The 22951-nt window shown below is 34.8% G+C and overlaps 1 protein-coding gene and 2 long non-coding RNA genes across 3 annotated transcripts in view; all 3 read right to left on the minus strand.

The window, feature by feature from the left end:
* The window catches only part of LOC136065702 (uncharacterized), a 7889-nt gene extending 6086 nt beyond the window's left edge, over window positions 1-1803 (minus strand). Inside the window, exons 1-2 of the long non-coding RNA XR_010627296.1 lie at window positions 1466-1803; window positions 749-930 (exon numbers count right to left, since the gene is read on the minus strand). This is a non-coding gene — a long non-coding RNA (uncharacterized LOC136065702). The remainder of the gene's footprint in view (window positions 1-748; window positions 931-1465) is intronic.
* Window positions 1804-3965: 2162 nt separating this feature from the next.
* On the minus strand, window positions 3966-4511 carry LOC136065698 (uncharacterized). Its single transcript, XM_065769234.1, has one exon. It carries the CDS (start codon window positions 4509-4511, stop codon window positions 3966-3968), a length of 546 nt encoding a protein of 181 aa, XP_065625306.1.
* A 17125-nt stretch (window positions 4512-21636) lies between these two features.
* Window positions 21637-22453, minus strand: LOC136065701 (uncharacterized). The gene is made up of 2 exons (XR_010627295.1): window positions 22288-22453; window positions 21637-22028 (listed from the first exon to the last, which is right to left on the minus strand). It is a non-coding gene; the product is annotated as an uncharacterized LOC136065701 (long non-coding RNA).
* Between the last annotated feature and the right edge of the window lie 498 nt (window positions 22454-22951).

Below are 22951 nucleotides of genomic sequence, written 5' to 3' on the forward strand. Positions count from 1 at the left end.
ATATATATATATGTATGTGTATGTATATATATTATAATAAATATAAAAGTTTACCATAAAACATTTCCTCAATTCAAAACTAATTATTTATAATTTTAGACTTTAGTATCAATTAAAAGAAAAAAAAAAACACACAATATAAAAAATAGAAAGCTTAAAAGTTATCATTGCATACTAAGAAAATAAATAGTACTAATAAGTTAATGCAAATAAGTTATCATTCTATCCTAACAAAAATTCAAAAATTATAAAACTTAAAAAAAAATAAAAATAAAAAAAAAATAAAAAAAAAACCTTTTTTTTCTGTACCGGCCGGTCCGCCCGGTACCGGCCGGTATTGCCCGAAATTGGCCGGTATGGCCGGTACATGGCCGGTACGGCCGGTATTTAAACCGGTACGAAACGTTAATGTTTCGATACCGAAATGCAACCGGTACGGTACGTACCGGCCGGTACGGCCGGTACCGGTACGGTATCGACTTCCTTGGAACTAATACCAAATGCTCATGCTACTTGACATTGGTATTTGCTTATTACTAGGAAAATGATCATCTCTATTTAAAATAGTTTCATTTTTTGTATTTAGATTAAATTTTACAAATATAAATTAAGATGTACAAACAATCACATCATTTAAATTTTTAAATGATATGATAATCTCTATACATTATTAGATTCAAAAAATAAAATCATGACAGTGAAATAGACAAAATTGAGAGGACTTGAAATGAAAGGATAATGTTCATACCTACTAGGGGTGTGGCCCAGGGTTTCCTTCTGGACGTGGCGGTGGTGATAGAGGCACTCGCCTCTCATGTGGGCGTTTTGCCCAAGGTATAGGTGGTCTATTACTTTGTTTTATAATGACATGTACAGCTCTAGATAATTTTTCGTCATCTTTGGCATAAGTTAGCTTCTCCATATTCTCACCTGATTATTGTGTCAAAGTACACAACATATTCAAACAAAAAATAAATAAATATATATATATATATAACCAAAATTTAAAAAGTACATAAATACAGTTGGTTGGGAAGAAAAGTGGAAATCAATCTATAACTAGAAGCCTTGTAAAATATACTTCATAATTTCTACTACAAGTTTTGGTTAACTTGTAAGGTTATTGTACAATAATTAAAGTTGAATGTAGAATCTACATGTGAGAGGAAGGAGACCAATCTCTGATTTATGAGATACATTCTTGTCACTATAGGGTGCACGAGTATTTAGCTAAAAAATAATAATACATGTAACTCTTGTATTTAAAAAAATAATAATACATGTAACTCTTGTATTTTTTTAAAGACGCTTCTAATTATTAATTGCACCTAATATTAGGGAGATGGTTCTCGATTCCTCTCTCTTCATCGTTCTCATACTCATAAACAACAAATTTGGAAGCCATAGCTATATAATATGCCAAACAAGATAAACTTTAAAAAGAAAAAAATAGAATTTTTCTTACCCGTGAAAAACAAACTCGGTGCAACAAATAGAGTGGTAATAAGTATAAGAAAACCAAGGAGAAGGGATGTCTTGACCTCAAACCTCATCTTTCCAGACTTGCCTTGTCTTGTGGAAGAGATGTGTGGGTGAATATATATCACAATATATACGCAGCCATGTTTGTCTCTTAATTTCTCTGCAGTTTCTTTAGTCCTTTTCCTTTATTAGCGATTCGAAGTTCAAAAGGCCACAAACACAATCCACCAAATCCAGGAAAGGAAAATCAAGTACTTCCTTATGTGTTAGGAGCATCTTTAGTACTAGATTTTACCTTTTAGCTAGCTGGCCAAGTTGAAAAAATTTCATTTAAAAATCGATAATATTTCTACTTATTGACTTTTGACACTAAAATGTCACATATTAAATCTCACTAAGAGCTTTCAAAAAAAAAAAAAAAAAAAAAAAAAAAAAAATCTCACTAAGAGATATTTCTATTCAATTTAATGGGGGCCAATCTTGTGGTATTTGTTTGGCGACTTCTTAAGGCCAATACAAAGAAGACCACCGACAAGATTATGTAGCTAAAGTTTTAGTAACATAATCAAAAACTAGTTTATTTATCAATGAGTTTCTCCAAAGACAAGAAGTTCATATGTCAATTTGTTCTACACTAGTTTGTTTTGCTCTACACTATACACTGACTCCATCAAAACCAAGCTATGGCTTCATATATATATGCCCAAGTTAAGAAATCGATCGTCTAAGTTTCGGTAACGCTCGAGGATGTAAATTGAGAAGTAGAAAGTAGCAAAAACACATCTTCCTGATATACAGAAAGTTTGAATTTTGCAACGTGGTAGGTCACTCTTGTGTAACACGGGAGGCCACTATATCGATGGTTTTGTCAACGTGCATCCAACGTGGTTGTTTCTTTGTATTTTCATAACATCTCTCATTTTCTTCCTTCTCTTATCTTTTATTCCAGCTATCAAGTAAAATCATCTAAATCTAATTGCAGAAAACATGCTTAGCTTGGACACCAAATTTGACCTATTAATATATGTTAATTAACTTGTTGAACCCGCTTATTGGTTGTGATTGATGTTGATTGACATTGATTGATGCTATTGGACATAGAGAGACTTTAATTGCTATTCGAATTCTATTTCAAAATATAATATAATCCCATTATGAATTTATTTTGGCAATTATTTCTTCACAATCCCAATTTATTGGCTTAGGCTAAAAAGGTCTATCATACACAAAATTTTTATATTTATGGGTTTGGTCTCAAGAACATTTTACTAGATTCATAAATTATATTTTTTCTCAAAAAAAAAAAATCGTAAATTATATAATCTTAACATAATTTAAATTAGCTAAAAAAATGGATACTCCAATTATTGATGAGGTGCCTTAAACTATCATAGTAACAAAACGCTAAGAGAAATCTCTGTGTATTATTATTACGTGGCTACTTCAATCTATTTTTATTATTAATTCTATCCTAATCACATGCGCTATGCCCATACTCAAAGGGTTTTTCTTTATTTTGGTTTAATGTCAAACAATTGTATTCATCCTAATTTGAAGTTTACACATTTGTTTACGTTATACATTTATGAATAGTAATATAACCAAAATAATGATGAGATTAGCACCAAAAAATGAATATCAAAACTATTATTTACATATGTGTGTGGATGTGTTCATTTTTTGGTCCTACCCCCATTCTCTCTCTCTCTCTCTCTCTCTCTCTCTCTCTATATATATATATATATATTACCACTATTTACTTTTCAAATTAAAAAGAAAAAACCAAAGTTCCTTTTTTGATTTTCATACCCAAAAGTGTTATGTTTTTTTTATAAATTACACATAAAACTATAGTTACATGTTACATGCATAGATACATTTATTATGAATCCCATCACTCATTAAAATTAAAAAAAAAAATTATTAAAAAAAAAAAAAAAACAAAAACAAAAAATCTACNTAAAGCATGTAACCATGGTCTTCCCAAAATAGCCGTATACGGAGAAAAGGCATCCACCACAATAAAATCTACCTCCACCATATCTGACCCAGTCTGCACGGGTAATCTAACCATTCCCAACGGGGTGACCGATTTGCCTTCGAAGCCCACCAGCGGGGAACTATATGTTGTCAGGTCTTCAGGTTTCAAATTCAGCCCCTGAATAAATCAGGGTACATGACCTCGGCGGCACTTCCATCATCAACCATCACTCTCTTAACGTCATACCCTCCGATCCTAATCGTAACCACCAAAGCATCATCATGCGGTTGTATGGTTCCTCTCTTATCCTCTTCTGAGAAACCTAACACCAACGAGGCGCCAGGTCTGGCTCTCTTCGGCCTCGAGTTGGAGTCCTTCTCCGAGCACTGAGACACAGACATTACCCTGGAAGGGCAAGATCCAGTCCTCCCCGGGGCAGCGAATATAACGTTTATCGTGCCCAAAGGAGGTCCCCTTGAGGCATCCCCCTGAAACGCCGAGCCTACTGGCCTCCTCGGCCGCCGGACTGATGCAGAAGTTGGGTCAACTTTCCCTCTTGCACCAACTGCTCTAAGTGATCCCACAGATTGTTACAATCTTCGGTGATATGTCCGTGGTCTTGATGGTACTGGCAGTAAAGATTCCGATTACGCTTCGCAGGATCCCCCGCCATCTTATTGGGCCACCTAAAGAACGGCTCGTTCTTTATCTTCTCCAGAACTCGCTGCACTGGTTCTCGGAACACGGCGCTAACCACCTGGGAGTTGGCAGGCCCCGACTGCCCCCCAAAATCCCTCCGAGGTCGGTTGTTGTTGTACCGGTCCGGCCTGAAATCCCTCCTCTCTTGAGTTACTGCTTTAGATTTTCCTCTGCCTTGCATCTGATCTTCCTCTACTCTTCTATATTTATCTATCCGATCCATAAGCTGACGTACACTAGTAACAGGCTTGCCAGTCAGAGACTTCCTCAGACCGTGTTCAGTTGGAAGACCTTCCTTAAAGGTATTCATAGCCACGTCATCGTGAGCCCCATCCACCTCATTGAACATTTCCCAGTACCTGTCTGATAGGCTTTTAGGGTTTCCCTTCTCGCATAGACATGGATAGTAGCGACCCCAAGGGTTGAACAACCCTTCTACATGTAATAAAACGAGCACCAAAGGCCTGGGTGAGCTTCTCAAAAGAGTCAATAGTATTAGTTCTCAAGCCATTAAACCATCTCATCGCCACTGGGCCCAAACTAGACGGGAAAACCTTGCACATTAAGGCTTCATCCCTGGCATGAATAGCCATTCTCTGGCTGTAGTGGCTAACATGTTCCACTGGGTCTTTCGACCATTATAAATGGTGAACACAGGCTGGTGGAATCGCCGAGGAAGACTAGCGTCTTCAATATGTCGTGTGAAAGGCGACTTAGAGACCTGATTCAAAGCCTTGTTCAAGGCATCATTCCCCTGACCCTGGCGAGTCGGGCTCTTACTTCTCCGCCTACGTGGTACTCCTCCTCACACGAGAAAGATTCGCTGGGTGGAGTTCTCGACCTCTGCCTGTAACTGGTGTCATCCGACTCCTAGAGGAGTGCTTAGAGTTATGAGCCTTACGCCTTCGTCGTTCATATCGCAATTCCCTCTTCAACTTGTTAATCTCACGCTGCAAATTTCCTCCGCTCTTTACAGGGGAAGCGTGGCCTTTCCCCCGAGAGCGGCTTCTATCTGTATGGGTCGTTCGGGTACTCCCCTCATGATCCCCCCCCCCCGTGTTGTGGTCTACCAACGGATTACTGTGCTGAGAGCCCCTAGACTCTGCCTGGTGCTGATTAGCATCTGCCTGTTACGGTACTCCCTCTTCCATCGTGAGTATCACACCTGCCCTTCCTTCTCAACAGATCAAGTTCTCCCCACAGACGGCGCCAATTGTAGGGACTCAATTTGGATTGACCCTGAGTAGAATGGGTTTTCACCCAACAAGCCCAAACAATAAATTTTTAGAGTATGGGTCCAAGAACTAGTACTGTTTGAAAGGAAAGGTTCTACTCATCAAGTAATAAGGATACTCTAGGTTCATTCCTTGAGAAAATCTCTCCTCGGCTCTCTTTCAGTCAGTCTCTCTCTTCCTCTCTTTTTTTCTGCCAAAAGTCCCCATTTATTTCCTTCATTCCTATGTTATATACTCCGTTTTCCCCCCGTTTCCATTGTACACGTGTAGTTCTTATCTTGGGAGTCCTTTCTGTCCCATCCAGCACCTACCGGAACTTTCAGCTTAGTGGCCATAAAGCTGCTTAGTTACTGTTCAGGTATCACCTCCACATTAATGCGGCCAGAGTGTTAGCTGGAAAGCATTTAATGTGGAGGTGATGGCCTTAGAAAATATTTGCTACCTTCCCCGACGCCCCCTTAAGTTATATCCAATTTCCAGTTCAGATACAACTTGGCGGAGTCTTCCCAATAACATGAAAGTTACATTCACCTCGGACTTTGGTGTCCTCGGACGTGTACTATGCCGCCGTATATATAATATCTACTCGTTTCTCCTATATTACCCATCTAGTAATAATAAAACTTTTTTAGACTAACCTCGGATAATGAAGTGTCCTCGGATTGGGCCGTTGGGCCCCGAGCCCACTTCTGAGGATTACTATCCCTTTTTAACTAACAGGCCCCACATATATATATCAATCTATTTTCTATATAAATTTTCATTAGAAATATTGGTGGAAATGTTAGCAAAATTACTAATTATTTTTTTGTTAATCCACTAAATATTTTTGGTGGCATAGTTAATCTTACGTAGTATATATTCAATTTTAAATTTGAAATATTGTAGACACAACTATAACAAATATTTTTAGTAATATTCTGTAAATGATACATGCATTTGGAAAAGAATGTAGCCTTTTGTATAATTCAATATGTTAATTGAATTATTTTCCTCTATTTGTAAAAATTTTAGTTCTAAAAATAAATCTAAATCATCAATATTAGAATAAATATAATGTTTAAAACGCTCAATGTCTCTCTAGGCAATGTTAAATTTTAGGTAATGAATATTGAGTTTCAATAATAAATTTTCCTGGAAAAATATTAAATTTGATTTTAATTTTGATTGAGAGAAAGGAAAAGTCGATTCACCTTCTATGTGTTCGAGAGATTCAAAATTTTTACATTCTTAAATTGCTGCAAATAAAGTGAAACTTATGAACAAGGTACACAACATTCAAAGAAATAGAATTCTTTGTAAAATAAATTTAATTATTAAAATATTCTAAATTATAAGTTAAATAGAAAATGCATTCTATTGGCCAATAGAGTGTCTTTAGTATTATTATTATTATTATTATTATTATTATTTAGGTGAGGAACCTTTTATTTTTATTATTATTTTTTGGCCACACTATAAGACAAATCAATATAATATATTTTATTGTATAGAGAGTCTTCTTCCACCTGGGATCTTATGCCATTGACTAAGTGGCCTAAGAATTGAACCAACCCTATCTTTATACTCATATTGTGCTACACAAATAAAAACTCAAACATGATAATATCTTGCATTTTCTAGAAATGGTTGCAATATTCCAAATTATTGTTGCTGCATAAATATAACGAAAAAGGTGCTGCATTAATTGGTCTTACCGTTAACGGTGGAAAACAAACTCCATGAAAGAAATAGGGCAGTAAGCACAAGAAAACCTAGGAGGAGGCCTCTCTTCAGCTCAAGCCTTATGTTGCATTGTGGAAGAGAACTGGTCACAAGAATATCATCATATATACCTAGTCATGTTTCATGTTAGTATGTTTCTCTGCAATTTCTTTAGTCCTTTTCCTTTATTAGAGCGTAAAAGTTCAAAAGGCCACAACCAGACGCCACACCATACCCAGGAATAGCAATTTCTTAGATCATCAACATTGATTATGCAAAAAATTTAGCAATTTGGCACCACAAAAAGTTTGTTTATCTATTTTACTATCTCACTTTATATAACACCCAACATCAATGACAAAAAATATGTATTTTGCTCCACTGATGCAGTCCACTTTTACTATACTTTGATGGTAAATTTAGCAACATTTTAGCAAAATGCCTTCACCAATGCTAATGGCCTGTACTTTTCCTTTTTAGCAAGTCATGGTTGAAAAGCTTTCATTCAAACTCTAATAATATTCTACACGTATTTACTTTTGGCACAAAAATGTCGGGGACAACATGCATTAATGCTATAGATTGAGACAGAAGTTCTATAATATAATCAAGATTTTTCTTCTACACCACTTTATATTTAATATGTGGGATTTTTTATTAGTTTATGGCACTCCGGCATAGAGCACCGGCTCTATTGTAAATTTTATGTTGGAGAAGGACAAAGAGGTTGGGTTATTGTAAATAATAAATTAGATAGCATAAGAAGCTCTTTAAAAATTTAATAGCAATCACTGTGATTTGATTTCCAAGGTCTCCAGTCCACTGCCCTCTGTTGCTGCAGACTGCAGTGCTAGTTTGAATTGTGCGATGTGGCTTTTTCCACGAGTATCCAAGTGGGTTGCTACTTTGCATTTTCCTAACATCCCGTATTTTTCTTCCTTGTGCTTTACTTTATCGAGTTGAAAATCACCTAAAAATTCAACTGCTGAAAATATATCTAGTGTGGACGCCAAATTTGACCTATCAATGTCAATTAATTTTGTTGAACCTAATCGGTTGTGATTGATGTTGATTGACAATACTGATTGATAATATTAGACTTAGAAGGATTTAATTGTTACCTTAATTCTAGCTTTAGATATGATATAATCTCATTATGAGTTTATGCAAAATGTAATTCGGCATCCAGACTTCAAAAAACTTTCAAGTATTTCTAAATTGTGCTTATGGTTGGTTATGGTTGGTGAGCACCTGAAAATCAATAGCCTAGTTACCATCTTGTTTATAGAATAGTTATACTTAGAGCCCATTTGAATAAGCATTTACACCACACAAACACACGTTTTCTAATCAAAATGCAAAATTTCTATCATTTTGCACTGCGATTTTTTAGCAATTGCGTTTTCAAAAATGCCAAATTTGGCATTTTGGAAATGAAATACAGTCGAACTTTTTTGAAACCACAATTTTAAAAACTCATCACAATCCAAATTTGAAGGGTGTCAATACCTAAAATATTCTCAAATTTTTGCTTAATGATGAAATTATTGTTTAATGACAACTTGAACCTGCTACTTCTTGTTGTTCTCTATGCAAATTGCAAAACAACATCACAACAAAGCTCCAATGATAGCTAAGACACACTAGGTAGAGGCTTCTAGACCTAGTGTACCCAAATCACATTTAGCATTATATATTGGAAGTAGAAAGAAAACGCACTGGCAAAGCCTCAATTGCACCATCTGCAAGCTCAATCACCACAAATAGAGAACGCCATTGTTGCAAGCTCATTCTTTCTCCCTCTCCTGTTAGTTTTTCACTACATTATTTGTGATTTGGGTTTCAACTTTTCAACTCTATTTTGTTTTTGTGGTTTAGAATAGATGGTTGGCCTGATTTGGGAAAGATATATTATTATTGAGTGGTGAACAGCTATAGTGGTGAGGTGACTATATTGGTGAACAGCTATAGTGGTGGGGTGACTGTAATCTGACTAAAATTATTTTATGAGTGTACTTTGGTGTTAGGGTTGTGTCCTATTTTGGTAATTTACGCCCAAACAATAATTTTAGACAAATATAGATCAAATGCTTAGTTGATAATAAAAAAAACTTTTTTCTCAATGTTTTCATAAGTTTTGCCAAACACTTTTAAATGGTTTTAAAAATTGTGTTTTAAAAACGCTCATTTTTAAAAATGCATTTTTTAAAATAGCTTATCCAAACAGATCCTTATTCTTACTCCTCTAGTTTCTCTGCTACTATAACAAGCATTTTTAGTTGTGAATGTCATCAAAACTAAGCTTCACAACAAAATAGAACATGAATTTTTGGCAAACTCTTTGATTTTATATATATATATATATATATATTGAAAGGGAAATTGTCGTGACATTTAATATGTAATCAATCATAGATAACTTTAGAGATTTAAATTAGCATCTTTTGATAAATAATTGCATTGCAATATTTTAAGAAACAATTCTTATGTATCTTTTCATTTATTGATAGTTTGCTAATATTAAATGGAGCCTAGTTTTGATTTTCATAAATAAATAAATAAAGGTTCATCCTTTGACCCCCTCAATTAAAATCTTGGCTCCATCTCTAGCCTATAAATAATAATGTTGTTCTTTTGAAAAATGTTACATCCACAATATTTTCGCAAAACTTTCTCAACAAATCATAGGTGCTAAGTTGTTACTGGTTCTAATTTAAATTCATCACTTAAATTTCTTTTTTGCCTACTTGTAACAGCCAATAATAACCTGCTACTTAAGATTTATTGTGAAAATATTATGAACATAACATTTTTCTATTCTCTTAGGACATGTTTGATATGTTATAATAAATCCTACAATGGAAAAATGGTTATTAATGTGGAATAGCTATTTGAATATTTGGTTGCATCTTCATTAATTACGTACAAAGAATAGTTATTTCTTAAGAATAATTTCTCCCAATGTAATAGTTTTTTTTTTTTTTTATAGGTCCTAATGTAATAGTTATTCCTTAGTTTATCCAATAACTTTAAAATTTAATATATATTTCCAAATTTATAAACTTCCCATATGTACATACAGTTATAAAAATAAAATTTAAAAGAAATCCATCAAAAATACTCTTTCCGAAGCTATTCCTTAATGAGCAATGATTGTCAAATTTAGAAATATTGTTTTTTAGAAAGGGTTTAGCTTACCTTCAGTACTTTTTTAACTGGACATTTCCTGTTGTTTCAAATATACAATGACAAGTGATGGTGGTGGATTTTAATCTCCACATTTTATTTATTTAAGAAGTAGGTGATGTGGCGGTTTCTCATTAAAACAAAAGGAAATTCCAGTTAAAAAATACTAGAGATAAGTCAAACCCTTTTATAAAATAATTGTATAAATAAGATATTTTATAGATACAAATCTTAGGTTTTATTCATATTTTACAACCACGCTTATGAATATGAATAATTATTCCATTACAACATTTTATATTTTCACTAATAAAAATTACCATTCTTATCATAATCAAGATTCAATGTACCAAATGTGTCCTTATAATCTTACATTCCCATATTGGTAATACCTCACATTCCCTAGAGGTGTGGTAGTAATCTTCCAAGTGAACCAAAATATCAAATGCATATACTATTTTGACATTGGCATTTTATTACTAGGGTAGTGGAGTGTGGCCTGGGTTTCCTCGAGGACGTGGTGGTGGTGGTCGAGGTATATACGCCGGTGGTGGTGGTGGTCGAGATAGTGTCACCGCTCTTAGCCTGCGCTTGGATGGGTCTTTTGCCCAAGGTAAAGGTGGGCTGTTAATTTGTTTTATTATGAAAACTCCAGACAATTCTTTCCCATCTCTTGCTTCAGTTAACTTCTGCATGTTCTCATCTAGAGAATATAGATACCAAGTCAAAAAGATCATAAATACAGTTATTTGGGAAGTGAAGACATCAATCTTATTACACTTCATAATATTCCACTATAATTTTTTATTGTAAGGCTATTCCACATAGTTTCCCAGGTTGGAGTTTTTTTCAAAAAAAAAATCATTTTCTTTCTTGCTTGAAGCCTAATTGTTCAGTTAAGATTTAGGAATCCCCCAAAACATCAGCACACATTGATTGTATCAGCATATGGAGATTAACTTCTAAATGAATATTGGAGTGGTGTGGTTTATAAGTGGCAAAATTATAAAATACTCTAGGAGTAAAATAAACATGTACTTATTACTTTAACATGAATAATAGGCTACCATAAATTTAATTAGTAAAATTTATTGTCAAATGAAAAGAGAGAGTATGCATTTTTTATAATCTTGGAATATTCTATAATTACCCTTATAAGTATTTGCTTCATTATACACCACTCATTTATCGCAGTCTAATTGTGTGTATGGAGGCTTCAGACTTCAGAGTTAGTTTGTCTTACATTATTCATAGATGTATTGGAAAAACATAATACTAAAACATGTCAGAATTGGTGGTGTTCCTTAAATTGTATTAGTGCTAAATTTAAGTCAAAAGTTGCTCAAAAATGACAAAGTTTCGATATGCTTAAAATTGAGGAGTTGTCTTTCTTACCATAATCAATGTCCTAGTGAAATTTTCTTTATTGGAAAATAGACACATGGGGCATCAAAACAGACACAAATTTGAGCAAATTTAGATTTGAAATGAGTGAAATAAGGAAGATCGCTCAAGCGAGAAGTACTTTGGCTCAAGCAAAATTGCAACGACTTCAAACCCGAATATTCTTAGAAAAATGGTTTATGCTATGTTTCGACCCCTATTTTTTGCAACTATATAATATACCTTGAGTTTTAAATCTTTCTTGAAACCACATAATATTATTTTTATACACCAAAGGATCTGGTTGTTATGAAGAAAATCACTATAGAAGAATTCTAGAGTTTCTAGGATTACTGCGTTAGAAAGATTACTGGGTCACCTGCAAAGGTTGCATAGAGAGAGTCTAGGCTACAAAGAGTAATTTTATAATTGTTTTTCTTTCATAGTGGATTTTTTATATGACTGCTTTTGTCGCCATAGTAGTTTTTCCTTCGAAGAGTAATTTTATCAATTTTCGAATTCATCACCAAATTCTGTGTTATTACTTCTATATTATGGATTTCATTTAGATCAGTTGACAATTAAATAAAAAGGACTAGTGCATACTTAACAAGACTTCTAAACTAGATTTTTCAATTGGTATCAGAATATTTAGAACATATGAGTCAAAATAAAATTTTCGTTTTTCAGTCATCTAATGCGTAAGTATTTACCCTTAAAAAATGACTTTTGTTTAATATTCAATTGCATCTAATATGGCGGTGTACACAGATCAGTTGAATGAAAGTCTCACCATACCATAACTATCTTTATCGTATACCCAAATAAAGAACACAAAATTTGAAGCTACAGCTATATATACATGCCAAACAATATAAAATTTAAAGAAAAAAATGCTACTCTGAGACTCTTACCTGTGAAAAACAAGCTCCATGCAAAAGATAGGGCGGTAAGTAGAAAAAGACCAAGGAGTAGACCTCTCTTGACCTCAGAATTCATGGTACCTTGTGGAAGAGAAGCGTGAGTGAATATCACAATATATATACCCAGCCATGTTTGTTTTGTGTTTTTCTCAGCAGTTTCTTTAGTACTCTCCCATATTAAGTCTTGGTTGTCCACTATGATTACACACTCTAGTCTCCTTTGGAAAAATGAAACAGCGACGAAAGCTCTAAAGCGGTCGAATCAGTCTCTCTCTTCTTTCTTCTACTTCCTCGTAGTACAGTTTTCAAACCGGGGAAAGTGCACCTTCCATTCATCATCCTCTGTTCTCAACTTCACGTTTGACTAAGTCAACCCACACACAGCCAATCAAGGCCAAACATGCCATCCTCATGATTCATAATTATCTTATTTATAATATACAATATTGTGCAATGTTCTTTTTCATATAATCTTTAACTGTTTTGCGCGCATTGTGGACTACTTGGCCACACAATCCAACATGTTCTGCACACTATACACTGACTCCCATCAAAACCAAGCCATGGCTTCTTCATAGATGCTTAAGTTAAGAAATCGATCATCTAAGGCGTCTAAGTTTTGGTAGAGCTTGAGGATGTAAATTGAAAAGTAGAAAGTAGCAAAACAAAACTTCCTGATCGATGGTCTTGTCAACGAGTATCCAACGTGGTTGCTTCTCTGTATTTTCTAACATCTCTCATTTTCTTTCTTTTTGTCCTTTATCAAGTAAAATCATCTAAATTCCAACCGTAGAAAACATAATTATATTGGACACCAAATTTGACCCATTATGAGTTTATTTTCTTTACATGATGTAATTTGGGGACAATTTTTAGAGGACTCCATTGAAAAGAAACCAAAGCTCAATTGATCATGTCCAAGTGCGGTTTCCTAGTTCATATAACCCTTTCTTTTATTCTTCCTTAGTTTCTCAAACACAATCCCCACCCCCCTAGAATTTATTGTCCGACATTAGTTTTGGAATCAATGTTGATTGCTTAAAATTACACTATTATCTTAATTTTGGTAGGCAATATCACATTAATTTCATGTTTAATTACATGTAAATATATGAGTTTGAAATATTTAATATACTTAGTACATATATTTTTTTATTGTATGAGATTAAAAACAGTAAGTTAATGATTCAAACATGAAGCAAAGAGAATCCAATGGTCAATATCAATTGGAGCACTGAATAAGTCAAAAACGGAATCTGCTCATCTACTTTGGGAATGTCCTTTTGCAAGAAATGTTTGGGCCCTTTGTCGACGGAAGCTTTAGAAATGTCCTCATAAGCTCAAGGTATTTTCAAGCTATTTCAATGTCTATTGGATAAACTTCCACAGCAAGAGTTAGAAAGATGGGCATTGACTGTTTGGGCAATTTGGAATGCTTGAAATAAATTTTATTTTGAGCATATCCAAACCCATCCAAAGGCTATTCATGATGGAGCAATTGGTTTTCTGCAGGAGTGTCAGAGGTTGGTAGCTGCTCAGTGATTCGTTCTGTATATTTATGTTGTTTTAGTATTGTATGTCCACGGGTTCTAATTTTTCTGCATATCTGTTGTTTTTCTACAGTAGTGTTTTCTACATAGGGTTGTTTTCTGTACAGTGTTGTTCTTCTGCACAATGTTTGTTTCTGTACAGTGTTGTTTTCTGCATAATTGGTTGGTTTCTGTAGTGTTCTTTTTCTGCACAATGTGTTTTCTTTACAGTGTTGTTTGTGCAAATTGTTATTTTCTGCATAATTGGTTGTTTTCTGCAGAATAGGTCTGATTTCCCCAATATTGATGTTACAAGATTCTTATGTAATGTTTCTCATACATTATCTAATAAGATTTCCATCGTTTATCTAAAAAAAAAAAAAAGTCAAAAACTTGTGAGAATAAAAAAATGGAAGAAAGAAATTTGTTCAAGCCAAAATTGGAAAAATCTTGATCTAGAAACATCCTGCACTATTTTAGTATTTTTGCCATAACTTCTTGCACAAATGTCCAATTGACCTAATTCTTGAAATCACAGAAAGAAAACTCGAATATCTAAAACCTTTTAGAATACCACAAATTAAGAAAAAATTGTTTTCGAGGTCAAAAGTGGGCTGGAAACTGACAGATAAAATAATTCCAAAAATTTAGGGATTCACATCCTAAATTTGAGGGATTTTCTTTTTTTCTTTTGGAGTTTGAGGTTATAGAGAAGGAAAAATCCTGTAACTTTTTCATCTTTTGTTTTATTTTTTTAAAACATTTAGCATTATTTTTATGGGCTTTTTTTTGCATAATTATGTGTGGCTAGATCTCTAGCTAGGGTTAGAGGTGCAAGAATGGAACTAGGTGGGGGCCTGAGGCCCCCTAGTCTTGAGAAATATATATATATATATATAGAGAGAGAGAGAGAGAGAGAGAGAGGTATATTTTTTACAATTTTATATTGGGGCCCCCTCTTTCAAAAAATTTAGGCCCCTTCCCCTATAATGTTACATCGATTTCATTGTAATAGCATTTGCATTAGTTGTAAAATATCATAAGCTCCCAAATTTGTCTAATCAATCCCAAAATGCACCCACATCAATCTATGTATCACTATGCAAAAATACATTTGTATTAAAATAGTTATGTAAATTTACACAATTACTGTAGCGCAAATGTATTTTTGTACAATGATACATAGACTGATATGTGTGTATTTACATAGACTTTGCATGCTAGGAACTTAGGACCCGACCAATTAATGCTAGGAACTTAGGACCACAACCTCTTCAAGCTCCACCACTCTGCCACCGACATCATCTTCCTCACCAACGAGTTCCCAAGAGTTGGAAAAGATTTTGAGAGAGAGAGAGAGAGAGACATCATCCTACAAGATCTTGAGGTTACCATCCGCCACACCAACACTAGAGCCGGAGACGATTGCAAACCTTGGCCTTGGTCCTCCCATGGCACGAAGGAATCATTGACCCACCACCCGCTAGCATGGATCATTCTTCTCTCTCCTCCATCACTCACCAACACCACTCCTCTTACTATGTCAAAATTGTTAGAGATATATTAGGCATATTACATTGGGCTAATATTCCTAATATATCTCTTACACCCTCCCTCAAACTCAAGGTGGAAGTTCGATGAAAGTTTAAGATTGGATAAGCATGAGAAGACCCCTTGGAGATGCCTTGAAGAATGCCTTTGAAAAAACCACAATGAAGAATGTGCTAGTTCACCAATTTTGGAATTTCAAATGAAGAAACAAAATCCAAAATTGGAATCTACAAAGGTCAACATAAAAGTCAAAGTCAACAAAGGTCAAAGTCAACAAGTCAGTGCTCATGGGTCAAATCCGTGTGGTCCCAGTCGGGTCAGTTCGAGTAAACGATCAGCTAAGTGACATGGTGTTGATGAGGCGACACTACTAACACGGCGAGTTGCATAGCTGCTAACGTAGCTAGGACTGACATGGCTAAATGACGACATTAGATGATGTCATGAAGACATCAGCAGCAGTCTTCCAGCATGTGGCACGTGGGAGACCCAGGAGGCGCGTGTAGTCGACGTTTAGTGCCTGAAAGCACGTGCCACACTGGATGACCTCTGGATTTCACAGCTTGGCAAATCAACGGGCTACAAGGTCGTCAGGGCAGCATGTGTAACCATGGGAGGATCTGAACCTGAGAAATCCGCAACAACGCATGGAGAAGTTGGCTGAAATGGTAGCGGCACGTAGAGGCATGTGCAGCATTCAGTGGAGGCCGGACTTCTGGGTTTTTCTTGAGAAAGGCTATGGGGCACATTTGTGTGGTTAGTTTTATTAAGCGAAGGCTTGATGTGCACAAATTTAAGAAGTTAAGTCACGATTTGCTTGATTGTTGGATTTTAACATAGCACTAAGCCACAATGGCTGCGAGATGCCATGAAGTCTAGATCTAGCAAACAAGCATATGTAACTTTAGATGGTGATGTGCACATGAGAATCTTCTTTGCTTGCTGTAGAGATGTATGTTTGATGGCAAGAATGAAACCTGGCTCTAATACCATATTAAATTAGCAATTGTCCCAAAAGCTCAAGTTATTAGGATATAGTAAATTTAATTATTTAACTACATACTTCTAACACTCCCCCTCACGTATGGGCCGAAACTACCTTCTAATAAGTGAGGCCCAACATGTGGAAATTTAAATGGGAGGTAGAGTGGAGAAGATAAGGATCAAACTCAAAATCTCATGCTCTGATACCATGTTAAACTATCGATTGTCCCAAAAGTTTAAGCTAATGGGATATGGTAAATTTAATCATTTAACCACATACTTCTAACAAAAATATTTCACTTCTGGGTTTTGCTTTTTATGTTGGATCTCAGTCGATTGATTTATTTATGGATTTTTCCTTTTGTGTGTGTGTGCGTATTGGATTGGATTTTTTTGGTGTTGGAAATTTTGGGGTTATGACAATTTTGGTCTTCAAAGAGATGCTGGAGACATTTCTAGCGAGGTAAAGGATCGATGTTAGCTGTAATGTGGTGGAGCTTGGAGAGATTGTGAGGGGAGGAGGTCGAGATTTAAGAGAGATGGCAATGGCTGATTGATTTTTTGTTTAATCTAAGACTGAAACTTTGTTAGTGTTAAAAGTGAGGTTAACGTGTTAATGCTTACATGGATAAATTCACAACATGTAGTGATGTAATTGGAGAATTTAAAGAACTACAACTAAAACACTGTAATTAAGTTTGAAGATTATCATTCATATCATAATTAGCATTCAATGTACCAAATATGTCCTTAATTATAATCTTACATTCTCATATTGTGTTGCATAAATAAAAAACCAAACATAGTAATACCTCACATTCCCTAGAGTAGGTTGTAATCTTCCAAGTGAACAATAATAACAAATACACGTATATACTATTTTGACATTGGCATTTGCCCACTAGGGGAGTGGATGGGGGGATGGGTTTCTTTGAGGAGGCAGTGGTGGTGATTAAGGTACTACAGACATACTTAGACTGCGCTTGAATGAGTCTTTTACCCAAGGTAAAGGTGGGCTGTTGATTTGATTTATAATGGCAACTCCGGACAATTCTTTCTCATCTCTTTCTTCAGTTAACTTCTTCATTTTCTCATCTCTTTTTTATTTGGGAAATAAAAAAGACATAATCTTATTATACTTCATAATATTCCACTACAATTTTTGGTTGTAAGAACTTATTATATATACTTCAATCCTAGTGTTGCTACCTATAGTAGAACTTACTCACGTGACCATATACATCTCCAACAAACTATTCTACTTGTGAATTTCTTCAATGCTTAAATACAACAATTCATGTCTAATCCTAAAGTAACAACTTGATTAAAGTAGGTCTTGGTAGCAGCTTCATTTGGAACACCCCTGAATCTTCAATACAGTTACAGAGACAATGACCGAAGAATGCTTTAATATGCTTTGGAATTTATGGCACGAAACCCAAGGCTTGGGTCACCATGCATGGGCCTAAATTTGAGAATTCAGTAATCTCATGGTTTGATCGGTCAAATTAATAGAGTCAAAGTAAGAGTTAAGCATGCTCGATTGATTAAGCTACAGTCAAGCTTGCAGTTAAGGCAGCAAACTGAGCAATTCATGAGCTTGTGTCTTTCAATGTAGATCGTAAATCACATAATTATTAGATACTAAAAATTTAAAACTCAAGTCACATTTAGACAACATTACGAAAAGGACTTGCCAACACTAATAGAATTTAACCCTAAAAACACACGGGAATTAATAAAGAACACAAAATTTGAAGCTATAGCACTATATACATGCCAATCAATATAAAATTTATTAAAAAATAAAAAAGTGCTACTCTTAGTCTTACCAGTGAAAAACAAGCTCCATGCAATAAATAGGGCGGTAAGTACAAGAAAACCAAGGAGTTTGCCTCTCTTCAACTCAAACCTCATGTTGGCTTGTGGAAGAGAATTGGTCATCACAAGAATATCATGATATATACACAGATATGTTTGTAAGTTTCCGCTTCAATTTTTTGGAGACTTATAATAAATAAAAAATGCAGCTCTAGTATGTTTTTGGAGACATTTCTAATTATCATTTGCACCTAATATTAGCGAGGTGGCTCTCTATTCCTCTCTCTTCATCGTTCACACACTCATAAACAACAAATTTGGAAGCTATAGCTATATAAAATGAACCAAATTAGACTGAAGTGAACCGAATAAATCAAAGTGGACACTAATAGACTGAATTGGACTGAGGTGGACCGAATAGAACCGAATGGACTAAAGCTGACTAAAGTGGACCGAATGGACCGAATAGAATTAGAGTAGACTGAATAAGACCAAAATGTATAGAATGAGATTGAGTGAACCAAAGGGGACCGAAGTGGACTTGCACTACGCTTGGATGAGTCTTTTACCCAAGGTAAAGGTGGGCTGTTGATTTGATTTATAATGACAACCCCAGACAATTTTTTTCCATTTTTGGCTTCAGTTAACTTTTTCATGTTTGCATCTGGCAAATATAGATACCAAGTTAAAAAAAACTCATAAATATAGTTATTTGGGAAGTGAAAAAGACATAATCTTATTATACTTCATAATATTCCACTACAATTTTTGGTTGTAAGACTATTCCACATAGTTGTTCAAGTTGGGGGTTTTTTTTTTTTTTTTTCCTTCTTTTTTTTTTGTTTTTTCTTCTTTTTTTTTTTTCTTTCTTGCTTGAATAAATAGGGTGGTAAGTACAAGAAAACCAAGGAGTTTGCCTCTCTGCAGCTCAAACCTCATGCTGCCTTGTGGAAGAGAATTGGTCACAAGAATGTCATGATATATACCCTGACATGTTTGTATGTTTCTCTCAGTTTCTTTGGTCATTTTCCATTACTGCGGGGTCAAAGTTCAGAAGGCCACAAACACATGCCACCAAAGGCCAGTAGAACAAATTTGACCAACTTTCATTTTAAGATACAATAATATTTTTACATATCGACTACGCAAAACACATCCCACTAATAAGCTCATCATTATTCTGGAGAGAGAGCGCATCATGCATGAATATAGAATGAGAGATTGAGACAGAAATTCAATATTATGATAAAGAAATTTCCTTCTTTACCACTCTTGATTAGTTTATTATGGCACTCCTCCAGCATAGTGCACTGGCACTAGCTCCGTTGCAATTTTTTATGATGAGTGAGACAAATAGATGGGGTTGTTTGTGAATAATACATGATGAGAAGTGGTAGTTCACCTTCACTTTATAACACTGAAGATCAGAGATATGTTGGATTACACGTGTGAGTGAAGTCCCACATTGAATAAATATGAGAAGTATGAATGGTTAATATAACATAATTGAGCACATATTCATTGGGCTTAGGCCTTTTGGGTTAAAGTGTGTCTCTATATGTTATATTAATTATTCAAAGGAAGCTCCTCAAGGTGTTTATCTCCCCAACAAGTGGTACCAGAGCCCATGGTGGTGTGCGGCGAAGGTGGTGAGGTGTTCATGATCCCTGCCCAGCGGGGATAGAGAAAGCCTAGACGGCCCACACACAAAAATCCTGGAGAAGAAAAAAGAAAAAAGCCCAACAAGATATTGGTCTTTTTCCACCAGTATCCAATTAAGGTGGTTGTTTATTTGCTTTTTCCTAACATCCCTCATTTTTCTTCCTTCTCCTTTTTTCCAATCAACTTGAAAATCACCATCCAACTGCAAAATACTAGAGTGATTTGAGACCATCAATCACATTCATTTAATCTTATTATGAGTTTATTTTCTTTCTATATGTTTGATGTAATTTGGGGACTCTTAAAAGGTATTGTATGCTTCTTCTTTTTTGAACACTATTGTATGCAATTGATTAATAATAAATTTGGGCCTAAACCAGATTCCTAGATTGTATCATTTATGTGATGAAGATAAATTGCCACAATTTAATAACGTAAATTTACTATAAAGTTTGGCTTCAAATATGTTTAGAATTTTAGGTTTCAACCACCAATAGGAAAATGACACGTATTCTTATGATGCGCAATGCACAACTCACTTAACCCAACTAACTAAGTGAGTCATGTGCAATGCACATAATAAGACACGTGCTACTTTTTATTAGTAGTTGGACCATTGGGCTCCAAACATGTATGCAACCAAAACATTTTCTTCATTAAATATATGTGAAACAAATTTGAAATTAAATTGCTAAAATTTAATAGAATTTAGAATGAATTTGAGATCTATATTTGTTAATAAATTCAAATTTAGAATAGGTACTTTCAACCAAAACTTATCTTTTTCCGTTCTTAAGTACGCACATTGAAATTGACAAGATGGATCAACGTGGACTAGATTGGACCAAATGGACAGAAATGGGCTGAAGTAGATCGAATTGGCCCAAATGGATAAAACGGGTCAAAGTGGACGGAATGGACTGAAATAGACCGATTAAACCAAAGTAGACTAGAATTGACCAAACTAGACCGAGGTGGACTAAATTAACCGAATTGAACCAAACGAACGGAAATGGACTAAAGTAAATCTAACTTGCTTGACTAGATTGGATGGCCTGAAGTGGACCGATTGGATTAAAGTGGACTAGAATGGAGTAAATTGGGCCTAACAAACCAAACTGGATAGAAATGGGCCAAAGTGGATCAAACTAGCCTGAATGGACTAAACTGGACCTAATACATTGAACTGGACTAAAACGCTATGCTAATGTGGATAAACAGAAGTGTAATAACAATTAATGCTATTCTTTAGCTTTTAAATATTGTATTGACGAAGGAGAGAATTGAATAAAGTGTTAAAGGAAACAAAATTGAGAATAAAGTCATTCATTGTCAATAAAGAAAAAAAAATGTGGAAAATTGCTAAAAGTTGATGATGTTGTGATGCAACAAGAACTTTGCAAAAGTAAATGGAAAGACTTCATATTTAATATATAGTATAGATTGTTCATGTCAAAATTAAATTAACAATATTTTGATGTTAGTATATGCATATATCGCAAAAAAAAGATGTCAGTATTTGCATGTTGGTGAAATTTACATTATATTGAAGGGATGACTAAGATCAGAGCCTCGTTATTCAACTATATAACAACTTTTGATGTTCTTAATGGAAACATTTAGGATTCAAATCATCTCTCTTCTCTGACTGTTGAATTATGAAGAGAGAGAGAGAGAGAGAGAGAGATATGACTAAAACATGAAGTACAAGGAATACATATTAGGGGTGTGACCCTCTGTTCCCTCCCGGGGGTGGTGGTGGTGATTCAAAAATTCGTCCTTTCACTAGTTTTGGAAAGCGGATAGGTGGGCTGTTCCTTTGTTTTACAATGACAACTCGAGACAATTTTTGGCTCTCTTGCGTAAGTTAACTTCTCCATCTTGTCACCTGATTGTTGCATCAAATAAATTACCACAACATATTCAGAAAATAAAGAAGAAATAGATACAAAGTTTAAAATATATAATAAATAGTTTGAAAGTAGATATAAAATAAAGGTGTCAAGTTCATCACAATTGATTTGGAAGTAAAAGAGACATCGATCTTTAGTACCCATGTATTGTACTTCATAAAGTGTTTGCTTGTTAAAAGTTTTTAATGCCTATTATTGTGGAGATGTAAGTGGAAAAAATAGTATTTTTCTTACCGGTGAAAAACAAGCTTGATGCAACAAATAGGATTGTAAGTATAAGAAAATCAGGGAGGAGGCCTCTCTTGACGTCAAACCTCATCTTGTTGAAGAGATCTGTGAGTGAATATCACAATATATACGCAGCCATATATATCTTTGTCTCTTAATTTCTCTGTAGTTTCTTTAGTCCTTTTCTTTTATTAGTGCGTCAAAGTTCAAAAGGCTACAAACACGTGCCACCAAAACCCAGGCACCTAGCACAGGAATATTAAAGTGCTTATCTTTCTGTGTTAGGAGCATCTTTAGTCCTAGACTTTGCCTTTTAGCTGGCGAAGTTGACAAAATTTCGTTGAACATATATATCCCACTAAAATATGGTCAGTCCAAGAGATTCCCATTCAATTTGATGGTGGCCAAACTCGTGGCATTTGATCATGAATGCGTGCTTAATTAAAAATTGGAGAAGGTAAGACTTCTTAAAGTCGATACAAAGAAACCACCAACAGGATTATGAAACTAAAAGTTTTAGTTACACAATCCACAACTAGCTAGTTTATTTGTCAATTTCAGAAAACAAAACTAGTTTGTTTTGTTCTGCACTATACACTCAGTCCATCAAAACCAAACCATATATGGTTGCATATATGCATTAGTAAAGAAATCTATCGTCTATGTTTCG

The sequence above is a fragment of the Quercus suber genome, unplaced genomic scaffold (genome assembly GCF_002906115.3).
Source record: "Quercus suber isolate HL8 unplaced genomic scaffold, Cork oak 2.0 scaffold_1088, whole genome shotgun sequence".
Classification (NCBI taxonomy): Eukaryota; Viridiplantae; Streptophyta; class Magnoliopsida; order Fagales; family Fagaceae; genus Quercus; species Quercus suber.